Raw genomic sequence first — 19,679 nt, 5'->3', positions numbered from 1 at the left:
CTCTACCCGTCATAATACATTTATCTACCGTAAGTTCAAAATATTCACAATCTACAACATCATCTAGCATATCCAGTCGATTTATACACGAAAATTTCGGCGCATAAAATGCACGATTATGTGTAGTAGGATTCTGTGTTAGTTACGGATTGATGTGGATTTGCATAAAAATTATGAATATTTGGACATTGCAGTAGATAAAAGTCTTGTAGCTATCACGTTAGTAAATGGGGTTGTTTTGCGCACACGATTTGTTGCCGAACTCGCTTCGCTCGTATCGGAAATGTCACATCTTGTGGGCAAAACAACCCCATTTACTAATTAGTTATGAAAATAGCTAATTTCAATGGTTCTGAATGTTTCAATAAATTGTCTCCGTGAACCGAAAGGTTATTTCGAATAGTTCATAATTTTAATTACCGACATTTTTGCTGCTCATTTACATATAACGACAATAGCATTAAAATATGGAAATTGTTTTTTTTAGATAAAAGAAATACATTTTTTTGTTTCGTTACGTTTTAGATGGCAACTACAATATCGCTCGGATAAAATGTAGGCTCAATTAGCCTCAATAATTGCAGTCCATCGAAGTGTTTCTCACAAAATATAGAATTCACAAATAATTTATTGATCGAATTATTATTTCCAATTTAAATGTAGAACTGTGTCCAACATATTCCCGTCGTGGGGTACATTATTATCGACCCGACTGAATTGTTTCCAAAATATTCCAATTCGAATGTAAGGCCCACATAAAAACCGATTTACAATTTACACATCAGGTTCATTTCGTCGAGAGAATAAATTAAATTAAACTGTGTCTATGTTATTGGAACAGCAATGCGTGCAAGTGTCATTTATGTATGACAAACGCACACCTGAAACACACATTGTATTACTCATCAGAAACGTAGCCAAACATAAAATCAATTTGGTTTCGATGATAAGACACTTTCATAAAGCATTGCCGGTCATTATCTTTCGTTCTAACGTTAATAATTACCAGGGTTGGACGTAAACATAAATATATATCGAACGCCTCCGCAGTGATACGAATTGACGTAAAGCCATAAATACACGAGGTAGGTAGTGGTACACAATGCATCATTACCGAAAAAATTACATTAAGCACGTCTATACAGCACACAATATGCATTATTATAACATCTCATCATCATTTCTAAGACCGTAAATCGTAATTCTTCGCTGTAATATTGAATTGAGTTGAATGAACTGAACTGAATGGTGCGGATTGAATAGAGCGACGAAAAAAATGAATCGTTTGAATTTATGATTTTGAATTTAGCTACGGTTGGCAATATTGCTGTTGTTTTGTTGTTAGTTCGCTTGATTGGAAATGAAGTCTACTGACGAGTTGTCGATGTTATAATGGTAGCTATTTCAATGGGAGTCTGGTCGGTGAACCATAAACTATTTCATCTTTTCCGGACGGCAAGCACATTATTAAGAAAGCTATCGAATCTGCTACTTCATTTGATAAAACAATTTTCGACAAAAGGAACGTTAGCTAGAGTTTATGACACCGTATAGTGTGAAAATTGTAAATTAATTTACGGCCTGTCTCCATGAGAAATGTGACCATTACACAACAATTTACCCACTGTGAAAATGATCGCGTTTACAGTTTCGTGAATTTTTATGTTGAATGCAACTTTTGCATGTGGTAGGCAGTAAAACAGAGTACATTGGTTGCTGCTGCTACATAATTCATTAATTCGGAAACATTTTTGTGAATCCCTCAAACTTTTTCATGTATTTTTGAGAAACTTGCTTCAGTAATTGCTTTTCAGCCAGTGCAATTGTATACCTTCGTCTCGGATAGACGACCCTGCACACTGGTGACAGGACATTTGTACACTGTCAATATCGTCAGGATTGATTTTTTTGATATGATCGGCAAAAAAACGATATTATCATCCACAGGGCGATATTGCAGTTTTTTAAACGATAATATCGTTTCTGATGATATTGACCTCTTCTACCCACTCTACACTTATCGAAAAGAACTCTGTTCCTAGTAATCCCTCGAAAGAAAATGAATCAGATTGGACATGCAGGAATGGAAAGATACTCACTCCAGTTGAGTTACCTTTCAATGTAACATCAGCATATCTCATCTAATTTATGACTGCATCATCACCACCCAATATACTCGTGTATACGCTGTATACGTGAGCTCTCGTGCATACATTCATAATGATTTAGCCAGCGCAAAATTGTGAAATATACTATTTATCATTCATTTGTTTCCCATCCCATTTAATAACTAATTTTTGTGTATTTTCTTCGGTACATTGGGCTATGTAATTTTGTCCGATTCACTTGAAAGCAAATACGGTAAATTTGGAACGGATCGGATTGAGAAAAAAATATCGAAAATGTTTTTAATGAAAACGTTTTTTTTTTTTTTAAAGAAGTAAATTAATGCAATTTTCATTCGAAAACTAAAAACGCGTAATAAACGTCAATTTAAAAGTTGTCAACCTTTTGCCATTTACAACCACAATCACAGCCAATACACATGGAACGAAGTGTAGGTGAGATTGTGTTGAATGCGAGAAGTGATGTTACCATTTCCAATAAACAAGAATACGAATCAGGTATTTCTGGTATTTACACTTAAATATATGTACCTGGACGGGTGTCATATTAGAATTATTTGGAATTGGTGGTTTACAGTGCAACGTCATAATTTTTTTGTTTAACATCTTCTCTTCGCAAGTGTCGTCAAATCGAAATGGTTTTTCTTTTTAATAATTTTCCATCTTCCGCATTACGTGCAGATGTAGCAATGTTAACTCAACGAATGTTATTTAATGATCGTTTTGACGATGTATGAAGCAAAGAAAAAGAGAATATTAACACAAAGGTAATGGCTATATACCTATACGATGAAATACACTTCAAATGCTATAGAGTCTCGTCGGATTTCGAACAATGTGAATGTATATTACATCTGCTGTTCGATATATGGCGCATGATTCAAATGCTTTAAACATCTGCTTCATCTTTTGAAGCGAAATTATAAGTCAGTTTATGAGTAAAATATGTTTTTAATGTGGAAATCCTCGGAAACCATGGTTTGCATCTTGCAGACTGTGTTATTCAGAAGATTTATTCAATTTTCCCAATTATTTTTTCCAATTATACTCTCCAATGTCTCAGTTAAATGATGAACACAATTGAAACACCGATACTACATTAGTCACCTGCACCATGATGTTATCACTACGTTGTTGTAAAACATGAACGTTGAAGATATTCCACTGTGGTACAATTAATTTAAGAGAATATGCATGTCAGTGTCAGTAACAGCGGTGATTAACCGATGAAACACAAACATGACAATGGAATAGCAACAATTTTCAAGAAATCACCGTGTTCTTAACAGCATTAGCGATGACCCCTGGTCAAATGTATATATGTGAAAAGGAATAAAGTAGAAGATTGTGTACCAAAGACTAGGGAATACAATGAACGAAAGAAGTAGCAGATTTAGCAGACATGAGTTCGTGGACGAAAAAGTTATTTCGCATAGTGACAGGGTATAATTTCACCAATTTTCTTTCTGGAAAAGCTTTTATTGAGAAACATTTGTGGCGCAAATAGAGGACGGCTGTCGTCGTGGCCATTTTCCTTCAAACTTAGTCTTAGTCTACAGTCCACCAAATCTATTACTTCATTAGTTTTAACATACATTTTGCTATTTAGCTACTCTGTTGCCTCACCCAAAACCTGTCGTTGTCATCGATAACAGCTAAATACCGGTAACTGATAACTGATTAATCAAATAATTTTACTTCAATTGTGAAACAATTTTTTCTTCAAATTTTACTGAAATCTCAAAATATTTGTTTGTCCGCTCTGCAGACCTTCTGAATAAATATTTACATTTTGTAATGTAACTCGCTCTTAACCTATTTATTGCATAATAGCTACAGTGTCCAGGTTCATTTTGATCGTAAAACTTCTGAACAATGAATCACGTCGAAAATTAGTAGTCGAAAGTTCAGATTTTACCTGAACTCGCTGACTCATGATTTGATTCATCTGTGATTTTTTTGAAAAAAAAAAAATATTTGTCAATTAAAAGGCGTGGATTAGTATGTGTGTGTGTAGTGTTGTGTAAAATTTTACAACACATCGTACGGACGTGCTGCTACTAATAAACTCTACATGAATGAAAATATTACCACAAAAACTGATTAGCATATTTTTGTGGAATATAATGCTTTTTCGATGAGTAAACAATATTGCTTCGCTATATTTACTTAGCATACATTATAATGTCATGACATGGTGGTGTATTTAAATACATGTGAGGCAGTACGGTTTCATTGGAAAGAGTTGAAATTCCGATTTATTGATAAAAGTGACCTTTCCAGAAGGGAAACCACTTCGATTCAGATATAAGTTAATGGAAAATAAATTGTATTTTGTATCCATCGTTGCTTATAGTGTAACTGTAAATCGGCTGTTATGTTATAGCATAGGGCATTGAGCAATGGAAATAGTTTCTGGAAATGTTTTATTTCTTCATAAATAATAACATTTATGATTAGTTCAACGTTCGCTTCACTTGTATAAGATGGTGAACTCGAAAATTCATTTCTTTTATTATTCTAAATCCAATTTCGTATGCGTTCTTCCTGATGCTTTTATGCTAATCGTTCAGTGGACGATAGTATCGTTCAGTGTTTCAGATGACGATTATCGATACTGACGATACGGACCGTGAAGAAATGTCTCCTCTCAACGAAACTTCTAATAAACAAAAACTACAAATGCTGCCGTTCCGGAAGTAAACTAACAACAAGTCAACCAGGGCCTACTTTTTGGAAACTAATTTCTTGAATTTCTCGAAATTTCTCGAATTTTCTGGAATTTCTTAAAATTTCTCGAATTCGAGAAATTCGAGAAACTTCAAGAAACTCTAGAAATTAGTTTCTTGAAATTTCTTGAATTTCTCGAAGATTCTCGAATTTCTTGAATTTTCTGGAATTTCTTGAAATTTCTCGAATTCGAGAAAATCAAGAAACTTTGAGAAATTTAAGAAATATTTCTCGAAGTTTCTTGAATTTCTCCAAGTTTCTTGAATTTCTCAAAGTTTTTTGATTTTCTCGATTTTCTCTAAAAGTTTCTAAAAAGTAGGCCCTGAAGTCAACTGTAATAAAATCTTCACACAACTTTATTGGGCACTTAATTCATACCTCGTCTGTTGAGGGAACTTCAATCATTCCTATCGTAAAACATGTAGAGCTTTTGTTAGTATGCAAAATTCGCAATGCTGATTTACGTGCAGCTATAATTTCGGATGGTCCAGAGAGCAATATAAGATCCGTTATCACTTTCAATATCAGATCAAAACCATTGCAGTCAGATTAGCAATCGCAGTCAACAGATTTCAGCAATTTAATTAGCAGAGAAATAATATCTGCAACAATGCCTACACTATAAAACCGAGAATCAAGTCACGTAACACTTTACGATCCATCATTAATTTATGGCTCCATTCGCTCTATAGTCGTATAGAGTATAGAAACAGAATATATTTGATTTTCGCAACAATAAAATTCCAGCAAAATCCATTTTACGACTGGTGTCATTATCAAAATAGAAGATTTGCATATTTGACGGATATTAATTTGTGCAAAATGATGTCTTATCATTAAAGTGAGACTCTTTCATTGTAAAATGATCTAATCTAAGATTATAACAGACAACAATATATAAGCGGAAAGAAGGTTGTTCTTCAACGTTTTATGGTTGTGAGTCGTGTAAAGTTGTAAAATTTTGTTTGCCAAAAAACGATGATAGGCAAGCAAAGGTATCTTTTAATTACATTGCAGATAGAGTTTAGTTTGGCTAACAGACAAATAAAAATTAAAAATAAAATTTATTTACATTCAACATCCAGATTCAAACAGAAAAAGAGCTGACTTTATGAATTTACAATTAAAATGTTATTTACGCGAATTAAAGTGGAGAAGGTCGAGGTGTGAGTAATATAGCCGTATGTCTCAATTCTCAATGCTTTTGGGTTACTTAACAAAGGAATAATTCGGAACAAATTTTTGCAGTGTGTGCAAATGATCAGCTAGAGATTGAGATGGCATTTTAAACGAATAAAGAAAAAAATTATATTTGTATCCGTGCGGCGTGAATAACCTTATTTTCTTTCCGCAAATACGATGAGAAGGTGGAGAAAAAGGTTTTACTGATGACAATTGGGGTGAGAAAATTTGTATTGTTCACCTCGCTTCGCTCTGGCCGCAAACTTTCGCTCTTGATGGCATTTTATATTTTCTTCTCTTGGTAAACAAATAACCATTGTACAAGAGGGGTAGAACTGTGAATTTCATTTTGATGAAAAATATTCCGAAAATTTCTCGGGATCTCTGTGGAGTCTACTGATTTCTGTAACCTTTAACGAGGATTTTCAGGAGCTGTTTACCCCTGATATGGTCACATTTTTGTTCTGCTTTGATTCGATCGAGAACTTTATTAAACAAAATGAAAAATATCGTCGAATTGACTGAATTTATAGAAACATTATTCAATTTTCCGTTTTCATAGATAACGCCATTTCGATTGTTTGTCTGTCTATCTTATCAGTGACCCTGCAACAACGCGTACTTCTACTCATTGTCCGAGCTTTTATAATCGATATTTAATATCGAGTCATTATTTAAATGAGACCGGCAACAACTGGGTCGCAATTCTGTAGTCATACACGCACAGTACCGGACTGGATCGAGGTCATATTCATAGTCAATACTCAAAAAAGTGGAAAAAACACCTTCATTCCAAACATTCCAAACAAACAACAATTAACCGAGAGAACTGAAAGACTGTGCAAATATTTACAGCAAAAAATTTGTGGCCTGTTGTGCAGTCTCACTTTTGCATAAAACAACAAGCTCATCACAATTTAAGATCTTAAATAAATGTGTACCGCAAGAGTGTTTCATCTTGATTTATGAAATCTTGATAATGAGAATAACGACCCCTGCTGATATCTGCAAAGTCGTAGAACAGGTGGTTCTGATAGGTTTCATTGAAAAAAGAATTTTTGTTATATTCATTGAAATTTCGCTTGTAATTTCAAATATGAGTTGGTTGACTAGGATTCTCTTTTCCGTTGGCATGGTAATAAGTTGGAAAATATCGAAACCACATAAACCGTACATCTTTACTAGTCCGTTGCATGTACTGATAAAGTATTAGATCTACCCTTTCATCTGCTGTAAGTGTACGCCTCAGTGGTAGATACCAAATCTAGTACTTCTTTAGTTTCACAAGTAAGTTTTGGATATTATCGCCCAGTGCGGTTTATTATCGTACAGTAAACGATATGATCGTTTTCTCAACGATAATATCTTTCCTGACGATATTGGTTGTGCAGAAATGTCCTGCTACCATGAAAGTCCTAGCATATCATAATATATTGCTGCCGTCGTTGTGTATAACAGATGATTATCCGTGAAAGAAAAGTTCATCGGATCGAGATATTATTGCATCCTACATTAAATACGACCGACAGTGATTTCCAAAGTTAATCACATGGTGAAAATTATCAATCTTTCGATTAAACAAACAATGTTTCCGAACAGTCAAGTGGTGTGTTTCTTGTGTGATTAGGTAATACAACTACAGTGTTACATTAAAATATTGCTTTGCTGTTCACACTGCTGTGATGGTTAAAAATGACGACAAAAGACACGTGACAAATTTAATACTTAAGCATTTTCAACAAAAAATGGTATCTTGAAAACTCGATGCAGATAAAATATTTTTTATCAAAGAAATTTATATATTTAAACATAACAATCGTGTTACACTTGTATGGTATGGCATAGACGTTTTAGAAAGAAAAAGAAAAAAATAATCAAAATGGAAAGTATCTAATCCGACTTCGAAGATGAACGACAAGAGAATTGCTAATTAAAATTACGAAAAACGGCTCTCAACTAACTTGAAATTATTGTCATTTTCCGTCTTATCGCGTACCATACAATTTCTTAACAGTAACAGCCGGATCAGCAAACAAATTCAGAAATTTTCACACATTCCACACAGCTTAAGTACACAATAATTTGCGTATACGGATTAATGACGACATTACAAGTATTATTTGTTCGTCATTGTTATATGCGTAGTCATTTGATTTGATTTAAGACTAATTTTATTGGTGATATTCAACGCAACACAATTTATTCGATAAAACTAAGAATAAGATCCATGTTATATGACTGATGGCTATGCTATCTATTCTGTGAACACCGTTGTTTTGTGTGTGAAGACAGTCAAACAAATGTCAAAAAGATTGGATTTCATTTACTAGACGAGCACACGCCACTAAGACAATTTGAAAGACGAAACTAAATTGCTTTAGTCTAGGAGGTGCACAGGCCCCGACTGTTTTAAGACCCAAAACAAACAAAAAATTTGAGTTTTACGTTCTTTAATTTTGTTTTGCGTGTCCAGTCCACCTAACTTTTTGGTGTATAAACGATGTAGCGACTCAACAGAAACTGCTTTAACTGCTTTGGAATCATGTTACCGGAACAGTGTTTTTGTTTTGTTTTGCCAACTAATGGTGTGTGATATTTAAATGACGAGACGAAACAAAATATTTAAGAAAATCGGGTTTTCCGGTTTTCCCGCAGCTCTTCTGCCTTAATATTGAAAGATTGACACAATGAATCTTGGCTTGCGAAACCATGACTTCAATTCAAAGATCTGAAATCTCTTGCCACAACCTAATGATCGAACGATAAACTACGAGACATGCACTCTGCTCTCAAAAAGTAATTTAACAGAAGAAAAATTCAAATTAGCCTCGCATTCAAGCAACAATTAAAAATTATGTTGCAGTCACATTGCATCGTGTACACCTTTCCCATAATAACCATTCTTTTGTTGCATTATAACTCTAACAACCCTGCATATATATACGCGACGACTTGAAGGTCGCGATTATTGAATATATTACCAGTTTGCATTTACTTTCATGGGTGCGAATTTAATACACACAGCCAATTCCAAGCAACACGTTCGAGAAAAAACCACTTGAATTGCACACACTTTGTTCTCGGGTCTGCAGACGAAGAACTGAGTGTTCAGGCATTATGGCTGACCAACCAGTTTTTTTGTTTTTGTTTTGTTTGAGCAAGTTAACAGCAACAGAAAACATGAACTAAAAATGTTTAGACTTCTCGTCGAGCTACGAGTGTTGGTTAAATAAAATGTTATAAGTTTCCGATGAATGTATATATTTTCATAAAATTCGAGATTGTATTTTACTGCATGTGAATCGTGTGTAGGTTCCTTGAATTAGTGTTACCACCTTATTGTTTGTTAATGAAATATCAATATGAGAAGAAAACGTGATCAACGTAATCGTCATTACAACTGGAATCGAATTTGAGTGTCTGTGATAATTATCGATCGGAGAACAACTAATATTAGAAACAATTTTTTCGATTTATGGTTTTGGTGGTGTGAGTTCAAAAATATCTACGAATGTTGTTTTACGCTCCATTATTTACTTAAGCAAACTGAAACAAGATTCTCGTGACAAAAAAATCGTAGAGCTATAAGAGCTATAACACTGCACTTCGTTTCTTAATCGAATTCATTAAGATTCATTTGTATTTTACTCGTCTCGAATAATAAATTTATAGAAATATCCATAAAATGACATTATATGGAGAAACCATGAAACCATCAACACATGAACAGAGAAACAGAGATTATAGCATGGCTCAACAGAGTTCTGCTGAAAACATCGTTTTTTTCTCTGTCTGTCTGCATGTGTGTGATTTTTAATATCATACAGGAATGATATAGGTAGCACAATATCAGGGAGGTGCGGGAAAAGAGGGAAAGTAGGAGAATGTGCAGTTCAAAGACGTTGAAACACCAGAGTGGTGACCAGAACAACTTTTAAATCAACAACTTTTTACAACAATTACATGTGGTATAACTGAGCAGGTTTTAAGAAGAAAAAAGATCTGACTCCAAACTTCTCTCGCTCTTTTGCGGCATGAGGAGTCAAAGTTTGGCCAGGATTTGCGTACACAGTTAGGTGGCATCCAAAACAAAGGTAAACAACGTAAAACAACGTAATACAAATTTTATCCAGGATGAGTTTCCAAACAGTCTAGCTTCGTCTTCATTTCCCGCTGTTTTTCCGGCTGGAAACAGGATAAAACTCTTTGGATGTAATAATTGTTGTGAAAATTGATGTAAAAGTTATTCTGGTCACCAGTCTTTGGAATGCATATTTTCCTACTTTTCCACTTTTCCCGCACCTTTCTCAGAGTAAAAATTATACCATGGATTTGGTATGGAATGGAATTTATATTTTAAAACTGGTTTGCTGTTTGCTGCTGATTTTTTTTTTGAAGAAAGAGAATAAATTGAATAGAAATACGACGGCAAATATTATTTTTTTTATTTTGGCGAAACCTGCTTACATCACTTCATTTTAATTCTTATTTTTTACATTCATGCCAATTTTTATCGGGGGGTTTCACAGTATACACGCTTGCTACTTACATCATTCCAATTTATTATTTTTCGAAGAAATTTTTCCATCTTTAATACTTTCTACAGACAAGTTTCACCACCGACAAAATCCTTTTATATTCTTTTCGAAGGTAGATAGAGAGTACGTCTGTACGTTATATCCAAAATCGTATTTAAATTTCACACAAAACTTTTTTTCAGCATCCGCTTTAAATGCATTATTAGATTTACCAGCGATCACTTTTAAAAGGCTTCTTCTTCGTGAAGAATAAATACAAAAAAAAATCAAAGAAATTTAACTCTTCTGTGCAGAAGAACTTGATTGCATTGAGCTGTGTTTTCTTTCGTTTTCAAATTTTGTGATGATTCAATTCATTATTTCCATTTGCTTTTAAAAATCACAATATTTTATCACAACACACGAAATATACAAAAATTTCCATCCGTATCCAATGTCTTCGCGAATTTTCAATCGAAACTTTTAACTTAAAATACGAAGAAGAAAAAATTGCTAGCACAGGTTGGATGACAATTGGATGGTTTAATTTGTGAAAATAAAAACTTATTGAAAATACACGCTCATAATACCAGGACACAGTGGTTATGCAGAAGAAAAAAAACAACAACGCACAGTTCTGTGAATTAATATATTGGGATACTGTAAAATACACGTTAACGCGACCAGCCCGACCGAACCGTAACGGTTGAACAACTAGCAATGTTTTATTCAACAGAAATTTTAACGATATTTCCCACAGTTAAGTTAAAGTTGAAGCATATTTTTACACAACCATTGATAGGTCTGCACACATAAGATGATGGAGTGCATATATGTATACACACACGGCTGAATTGTGGATGTATGACAGAAAATAAACAATGAACGAAAATTTGTAACGTATTTTTTTGTGTGTGTGGAAAAATGTGTGCACTTAATTCATGATTGTATGAAATCGTTTACACATTCACCTATTCGAACGATAGTGTTGAGCATTGATAAAATTTCGTTGATGGATTTGAACAATAAATTTGTTTGTATGCGTTTGTTGAATGCGAATGAAGTTGCTGGCGCTGATGAAAATTACTATGATAGTAAGTCGAATCATCCTTTTGCAGATGTGTTAGTGTTCGATACATGATCAGAGATGGACTTATCAGATTTATCTAGTCTGCATTCGTTTGAAGAAATTCATAGTTTTGTACATTAGCTCAATTCCTGACAGCGTTGCTAAATTTACCAACTGTCAGTTAAATTTATCCGATCAGTATCGGAGCTACAATAAATTTAACGATCGATAGATTTAACCGAATTTTACAATTGAGTTAAAAGTATCAGCTCTGTTAAATGCTGACGTGAATTGGGCTTTCGATTTTCGACTTTATCATGGATCGAACTACAGCTGATTTTTTTTATAAAAATAATTTTTGACCGTTAAAAATTTGAATTTTGTACAGTGAACGACATCTCAAATGTCTCACTGTCAAATTTTTCTGAGAATTTTATTGTGTCATTGCAAATTCACAATAGGTTTGTTCCAAGTAACTGTAAACTCGAACTTTGACAACCCGAAGAACGACAATTTCATACATAGCAACGTCGCTTACGTGATATTTCATACAAATCGACCAACGTCGCCTACGCGATTTACACAGAGGTGTTATTGAGGTTATGGTTATATGGATGAAATTTGACAATTCATATGGCCTTGGAACAAACCTATGACATTCTCTGAAAAAAATGACAGTGAGACATTTGAGATGTCGTTCACTGTATGAAAATTCAATTATTTTTTTTCGTTGTTATGTTGGATTTCCATACAAGCCTGTCTGTCAAAATTATTTTTATACAAAAATTCAGCTGTACACCCCGTTTACTCCCTATTTACGCTATAATAATGGAAAGAGAGAATAGTTTTCATTGTCATTTTGAAGGTTAGAGACAACTTAACGAAAACTTAAGTGGGATTACGTTGACGTTATCGAAATTCAAAAAAACATAGCTAACGCCGACCCGTACGAAACACCTATTCGTATCAAAAGCCTTTAATGTGAAACTCTTCATTTCTCTTACTTCATTTTCTTCTCTGCTGAAAAACTATTCTCCCTTTAAAATCACTTACATTATCCACTCTTTGCCTTGTTATCATATACAACTAAATTGCCGGAGGCAATATAGACAGCCCCGTACGAAGACAAATTTCATAAATTCCTATTTAAACAGCTATATACCGCTATATTTAACTATATTTCACTATAAATAAACATTTCACAGATAAATATATGCTATTATATAGCTCTATATGCCTGTATATAGCTCAATATAGCTGTATATAGGTATATATAGATGTCCGTATATGGAATCCCTGAAACCCCACACACATAACAAATTATTTCCATGTTAACAGAAACTCTCTAAGTATCATTTTTCCCAAGATATTTCTATTTTACTAAAATCCAATATGGCCGCCGGCAGCCATTTTGTTAGGAGACCGGTTAATACCTTTCAAACAAAAAAAAAATTCATGAAATTCGGTCAAAATTTACTCGAGATATTGTCAAAATACACCACGTTCACTGTACTTCCGAGTAGCCAGATAAGAGCTCACTCCAAGAGACCTAGCTCACGTTCCGGAGAACATAATTTCATAAATTTTTTTTCCCTGATTGGTACGGTCAATACCTATCTAATAAAGCTAAAACAGACGAAATATGTTCAAATGTGGCCGACCTACAAGCAAAAACTGCTTGCCGCCCTGTGCCTGTTCCACACCAAGGGGTCTAACTCACGAGTCGGTCATCCGATTTCCATAAACTTTTTTTTTGTCGATCGGTATTGTAAATACCTTTTATTTGACGTATCACTTACAAGTTTAACGTTTAAATGTCCGGAGATATCTTCGAAAAACCGTAAAGCACTTATTGGGCCACAGCTCGGGAGGGGTCGATCCAAAATCACTCATCTTCGAACTTAGCCTGTCTTTTGACATTACCAAACGGGAAAAAGAAGAATTTTCAAAATCGGATGCGTTTTACTCAAGTTATCGTGCAGACAGACGGACAGACGGACATTTTTTTTTCGCGGATTTGGCATCTCTAGACAACCACAATAGGTTTCCCCTTACTCAGGGAGTCTAATTCGACGTGTTACAAACGTATGCGTAAACCCATAAGACCCCAGTACTTCGTACGGGTCTAAAAATCTTTGTAAAATTACATATACATGGAAAATCCTTTGTCAACCGAGAAAAAGTCCTTTGAAAACTAAAAAATCATTTATAACGTTAAAAATCTCAGAAAAGTAAAAAAAACTCATGGAAATCTTCAAAACGTAAATGCTTAAAAGTCGATGAACATCCTTCAAAGTCCAGTAAAAACTCTTAATCTCAATCATCCTAAGATCATTGAAAATCCTCAATAAATCAGTGAAATTCCTCAGAGGATTTTCTTTTGGAGAATTATTTGCCACGAAATTTACAAATATTCTCCCCTCGTCCAATCTGTAGCATATTTCTAGAAAAAGAGAAGAATAACGAGTCAACAGACTGGGAAATGTTGTGTTGAAGCACAGCACTGCTTCTAGCATGAACACTGAATTGACAAATGTCAAATTCGGAGGCCTTAGTGATAAGAGCTACCGTTTAGAATTGCGTGTATTGCATGCTTTAACTCATACAACGAAAACAGGTCATCTATGTTTACAAAAGAAACGCAATGTCTATTGTGATTTTATCAGCCTCCGAATATTTTCAATGTTCATACTAAAAGCAGTACTAAGGTTGAAGTCTCTGAAAAGTGATTTGTATTTTTCCATCGCCTATACAATGCCTTATGTTTACGTAGAGACATCGTAATTTTCACAAAAATTTACCTCTTCCTTACATCGTGAGTACTCTTTTACTGATACAGCAAAAATATAATCAATTTTTACTGTGATCCACTTTACAGAACGAAACGAATAAATAGTTTTAAAAGATAACCGAATTGGATTTTATTTTATTTCACAATAAACGAATGCTAGGATATGAAACCCTTCTACGCAAACAGATAAATGTACCAGAAATCTACTGACTTCCTACTTTGAAAGTGATGTGTATACCATTTAGATAAAAACCATATGCTGCTGCCATTGTGAAAAAATAAATATTTGAAAATATTTGACATTATTGCGTCTGATCCAGGGAAGATGCCTTTGAAGTGACATGAAACCAATTCCCATATATGCACACAGCAGCATACATCGTTAAAGTGTTTTACACCTGACTAAACACAAACTAGACCGAACGTGGCACATACAAAACGATATATATGAATTATTCATGTGAGTGACGGCGTTGATGTTGAGTGGGCTTGAATGGAATTTCATGAAATTGAACCACCACTGGGGGATAGATGGATATGATATGTCAAAATATGTACGGGAAGGCTTTTCGGTAATGGAAGGGTATTTGATGGAACGATTTCTGAACAAGCTGAGCATGCAAACAAATCTTGAACTGTGGTAGATGAACATTGTTTTGGAGGGCTTAACTATCGTCGAAGAGGAAGAGCAGAACAAGCTATGCTGAAGAAAGACGTATTTGGAATGGAATCCAGACGAGGTTCGTTTGGCATGGTTTGTGACATGAATAATTTTTACGGTAGGATGAGAATAATATCAATTGATTGTGAAAGGAGGTCATGTCCTCTAGGAGAACACTGTCATTGCAGTTAAAAGGTCAGCTGAGGTATGAAGAGTAGTAACCAGTTTTATAAGGAATTAATGGGTCTATCAGTGAACCTTTCAGAATTTTCAGCAACATTAAAGGTGCGGGAAAACAGGAAAAGTTATAACTTATAGCCAAAAGCTAACTGCTGTACATAACCCGATTTTCTTAAAACATCCATTGACACAAAACAAAATGGGACTTGACTCGAAACTTCTGTCGCTGTTTTGGACCTTTAGCTATAAAGTTATGTGGGCTCGCAAAACAGAGGTGAACAATGTAAAACTCATATTTTTTTTTAGATAGTGTCTCAAAACACTGTGTATTTGCCTGTTTCTCGCTGATTTCCAACGTTGTCATTCAACGGGAAGTCTTCAGAGCGCAAAAAAATCTATGAAATATGACTTTAGTCCAAAAGGAGTGCAAAGCTATAATGAGGTAGATTTGAAAAATATCACTCTTGCACTGTTTTTCACCAGTTGTATATCTACTTTTCCTGTTTTTCCGGCTTTTCTTTGGAATTAGAATTCTGGGAATTTCAGTATTTTTCGCAAATTTTGGAATTGTTCAGATTTAAAATTCCCAAATTAGACCTGCACGCATCCCACCAAAGACCTAAGCCCATGAGATCACCAGATCGAATTCTAGCTGCAGCATATTGTATGCTCCATTGAAAACGACGATTTCAATTAATTTGCTAACATAAACACCCATAGTCAAATCTGATTCAGAATGCGTTCAGCGAGTGATTTTTGATTAACATGTTTAGTTTATCGAAAGGAAAATATTTGCGCCGAAAATATAAAACTTGACTGGCTATTAAACAAAAAAGCGAAATATGTTAATCAGACCTATTTGCGTATACCAATACCATACGACTGCGCTATTTGGTCTGTATACTATTCTGCCGAAACTGTCGATATTCACCGATGCGTACAACTTAATTCGCAAAATTGTTTATGAAATATTTTTAGCTTCGATATATGTGGAATCTAACGAAATGTTGCTTTCTGCACATTTTTTTTGTTTTCTTTCTTAGATGTTAAAGAGGCAATTTCGGCGAAATATTATCGATTCTCGTTTACATAAGTGAGTAAATAAATATAATGTCTAAAAGCCGATGTGTTTTGCTGTATATCTGCTAGCGAGTTTACCGAACACGTTTGTTTTTCTCTAATAACTTATATACGAGGGGGTAGCCACTGGCAAAAAAATCTGTCCATTCAATTACAAAAATACCGTAGTTTCAGAAGTGATCACATCAACACAAAAATACAAATAAGACACAACGAAATTAAATTGAAGCGTAGTCAAGGTCAGCCAAGTATTCGTCAACGCAACAAACCTAAATATTCACTTTAACTTCCACTCAAAATGTTAATATTTTCATTTGAATCCAAAAGTTCCATTAAATCCCAAAAATTCTATTTCTTTTTTCCAAAAGGTATTTTGAGAATATTCAAGAATTTTTAGGAATTTTGAAGAATTTCAAGTACTTTACGGAACTTTTAAGAACCGAATGGTTCGTGCAAGAGTCACGTTAAATACCAGATTTCAAAGATCACAACTAGTTCAGAAAAGTGAAAGGATTGACGTACAACGGCTTTACACACAAAATGAAGAATTTGCTACGAAAATGACTGCCGAATTAGATAACATCAACAATCAATGTGAAACATTGGACGAATTGAATACCAAAATCGTCGATACAATAATGGGTTTCATGAAATCCAAATGCAAATCCGTCCAAGGGAGAGAATCAAAACTTAGCAGAGAAACATTAGACCTGATCGCAAGCAGAGCAGAGTTGGTAAAAAACGGAGGACGAGATTCGGTGGAATACCGGAACCTGTCTAAAAGTATCAACAAAGCAAGGAGGTCAGATGAAAGAAAATATAATGTCCAATTGGCTCAAAACATAATTGAAGCTAACTGCAATATGAAAGTCCTACGGAGAAAAATGACAAACGCCAAAAAAGAAATCTTCAAATTACGAGACAAAACAGGAACGATCCAAACGGATCGAAATGCGATATTAAACATTGCAACAGAATTTTATGAGAATTTGTTTTCTTCAGCAAGACAGAGTCCAACGGAAGAAACCGAAGATAGACCAATAATAAGAAACGTGGGATCGGAGGATATGCCCGACATAACTGTTGATGAAGTCAAAGCTGCAGTAGCCGAGATGAAAAACAAAAAGTCTCCCGGAGAAGATGGTGTTCCAGTGGAAGCCATTAAACTAGGTGGAGACTCATTATTAAAGGCAATCACGGCTTTGTTTAATCAATGTCTCCAATGGGAAGAAGTACCAGAAGCCTGGGAAAATGCGGTAATTACATTGCTGCATAAAAAAGGAGACATAACAAAGATGGAAAATTACCGACCCATAAGCCTATTGTCAACACTCTACAAGTTGTTTATGAAAATCATTACATAGAGGAACACTAACAAGTTCGACTTCTACCAACCTGTTGAACAAGCTGCTTTCAGATCTGGTTTCAGCACAAACGACCATTTGCAGGTGATGAGAACGCTTATTGAGAAGTGTCGTGAATACAACATCGACATAGTCTTGCTATTCATAGACTTCGAAAAAGCTTTCGATTCAGTGGAAACATGGTCGATATTGGACGCATTAGACGAATGTAGAGTAGACTCAAGGTACTCCAACACAATTCGATATGTGTACAAAAATGCTACTTCATGTATAAAACTTCATAAGAGCACGGAGAAATTCAGAATTGGCCGAGGTGTAAGGCAGGGTGACACCATTTCACCGAAATTATTCACGGCGATTCTGCAGAGTATTTTTAGGAAGTTAAACTGGAGTAAAATGGGAATAAAGATAAATGGAGAGTACCTGAGCAATCTCCGCTTCGCTGATGACATTGTACCGATAGCAGCGAATCTAGGTCAGGCTCAGCTTATGCTACAACAGTTAAGTGAAGAGGCGAGCAAAGTTGGCCTCAAGATGAACTTATCGAAAACAAAAGTCATGACCAACATCGGGGACGATAGAGAAATCAAAATTGGTGACACTGTCATTGAACGAGTCGACAGCTATGTATATCTAGGACATAAACTGAAGTTATGTCTGGACAACCAAACTGCAGAAATAAGACGTAGGATTGGTCTTGCATGGGCAGCGTTCGGAAAACTCAGACTAATTTTCAAAAGCAAAATGAATAATAGTCTGAAACGCAAAGTTTTCGACACTTGTGTCCTTCCAGTGCTCACTTATGGAGCGGAAACGTTAACTTTAACAAAAGCATCCGAAGATAAATTGAGAGTGACACAAAGAGCCATGGAACGGAGTATGCTCGGAATAACACTCAGAGACAGAATGACGAATCAATGGATTCGACAACAAACCAGGGTCGTTGATGTCATGGAAAGAATAGCATCTCTGAAATGGAGCTGGGCGGGACATATTGCAAGAAGGACAGACGAACGTTGGACCAAAAGATCATGAACTGGCGACCATCTAAAAGACGAGCTATAGGTAGACCACCAGAGAGATGGACAAACGGAATTAAGAATATTGCAGGTACAAACTGGCAGCAAATGGCAATGGATCGTACGAAATGGAAAGAAGTTGGAGAGGCCTACATCCAGCAGTGGATAGAAACAGGCTGAAAAAGAAGAAGAAGAAGAAGAATTTTGAGAATTTTCTTTAAAAACTTTAAGAATTTAATCTGAACTCATCATAAGGCTGTACTTTTCGTGGGTTTCCTTTGTTTCTTTCGTTCTATTCGTTCCACTTGCATTCCATCAGATAGGATTAGCACCTATCTTTACGTTTCTTTATTTCTACACATACTTCTACGGTTCTTTTGTTGAGAGCAAGTGGAACAAAGAAACGAAACGTACATCCTAATGATGAGTTCAGTTTGTGGAATTTGATTCCTAAAATTTGCTATGCAGTTGTTACCCCCTCGAACGTAAACTATATTTTTCGTTCGTCGCTAAATTTGGATTCCTCCAAGCACTCACTGCTCTCATACATAATGTATTTCGAATAATTTCATGTTTCTTTATCGCGAGACAAGCAATGCGTCGTGGCTTAAATTAGACAAACGAAAGATTATAATGGGCTTCCTATCAATCATTCTCGGCATATAACTTTCATAATGTATCGTACATAAGACTTAACTTGTCACAGCCTTATATTAACGAACCTTGCCAGTTTTCGAATCTACCACTTGATTTGTACTAAGTATCTTAGACCGATAGAAATAAGATCTTTGACTTCATTTGTTTTGACATTAGGCTATTAGATATGTCGTCGCTGTCGATAACATATGACACTTCTTTCAAAACTCTGTACACCAAAGTATAGGCAAAGAAGAATGTCTTAAAGATCACGTGAAACGTATAACAAAACAAAATCGGTAAATTCATATCGGCAAGTCGTCC

General features: G+C 34.9%; 1 protein-coding gene across 5 annotated transcripts in view; it reads right to left on the bottom strand.

The window, feature by feature from the left end:
* Positions 1-19,679, bottom strand: part of LOC119081938 (protein numb) — a 48,131-nt gene that overhangs the window by 19,926 nt on the left and 8,526 nt on the right. For 2 of the 5 annotated variants that reach the window (XM_037191195.1, XM_037191194.1), the window contains exon 1: positions 10,789-11,289. The exons of 1 other annotated variant lie outside the window; for it this stretch is intronic. Coding sequence is in view for 1 of the 4 variants with exons in the window: in XM_037191197.1 (XP_037047092.1) it covers positions 10,588-10,626 (39 nt within the window). In the remaining 3 variants the exon portion in view is untranslated. Of the gene's footprint in view, positions 1-10,587; positions 10,749-10,788; positions 11,290-19,679 lie in introns of those variants that run through there. 2 more of the 5 variants (XM_037191196.1, XM_037191197.1) reach the window with 2 other exon arrangements.

This window comes from Bradysia coprophila, unplaced genomic scaffold, assembly GCF_014529535.1.
Source record: "Bradysia coprophila strain Holo2 unplaced genomic scaffold, BU_Bcop_v1 contig_373, whole genome shotgun sequence".
NCBI classification, from domain to species: Eukaryota; Metazoa; Arthropoda; class Insecta; order Diptera; family Sciaridae; genus Bradysia; species Bradysia coprophila.
The sequence above is the reverse complement of the archived record's forward strand: the minus strand, read 5'-3'. Positions and strand labels throughout refer to the sequence as shown.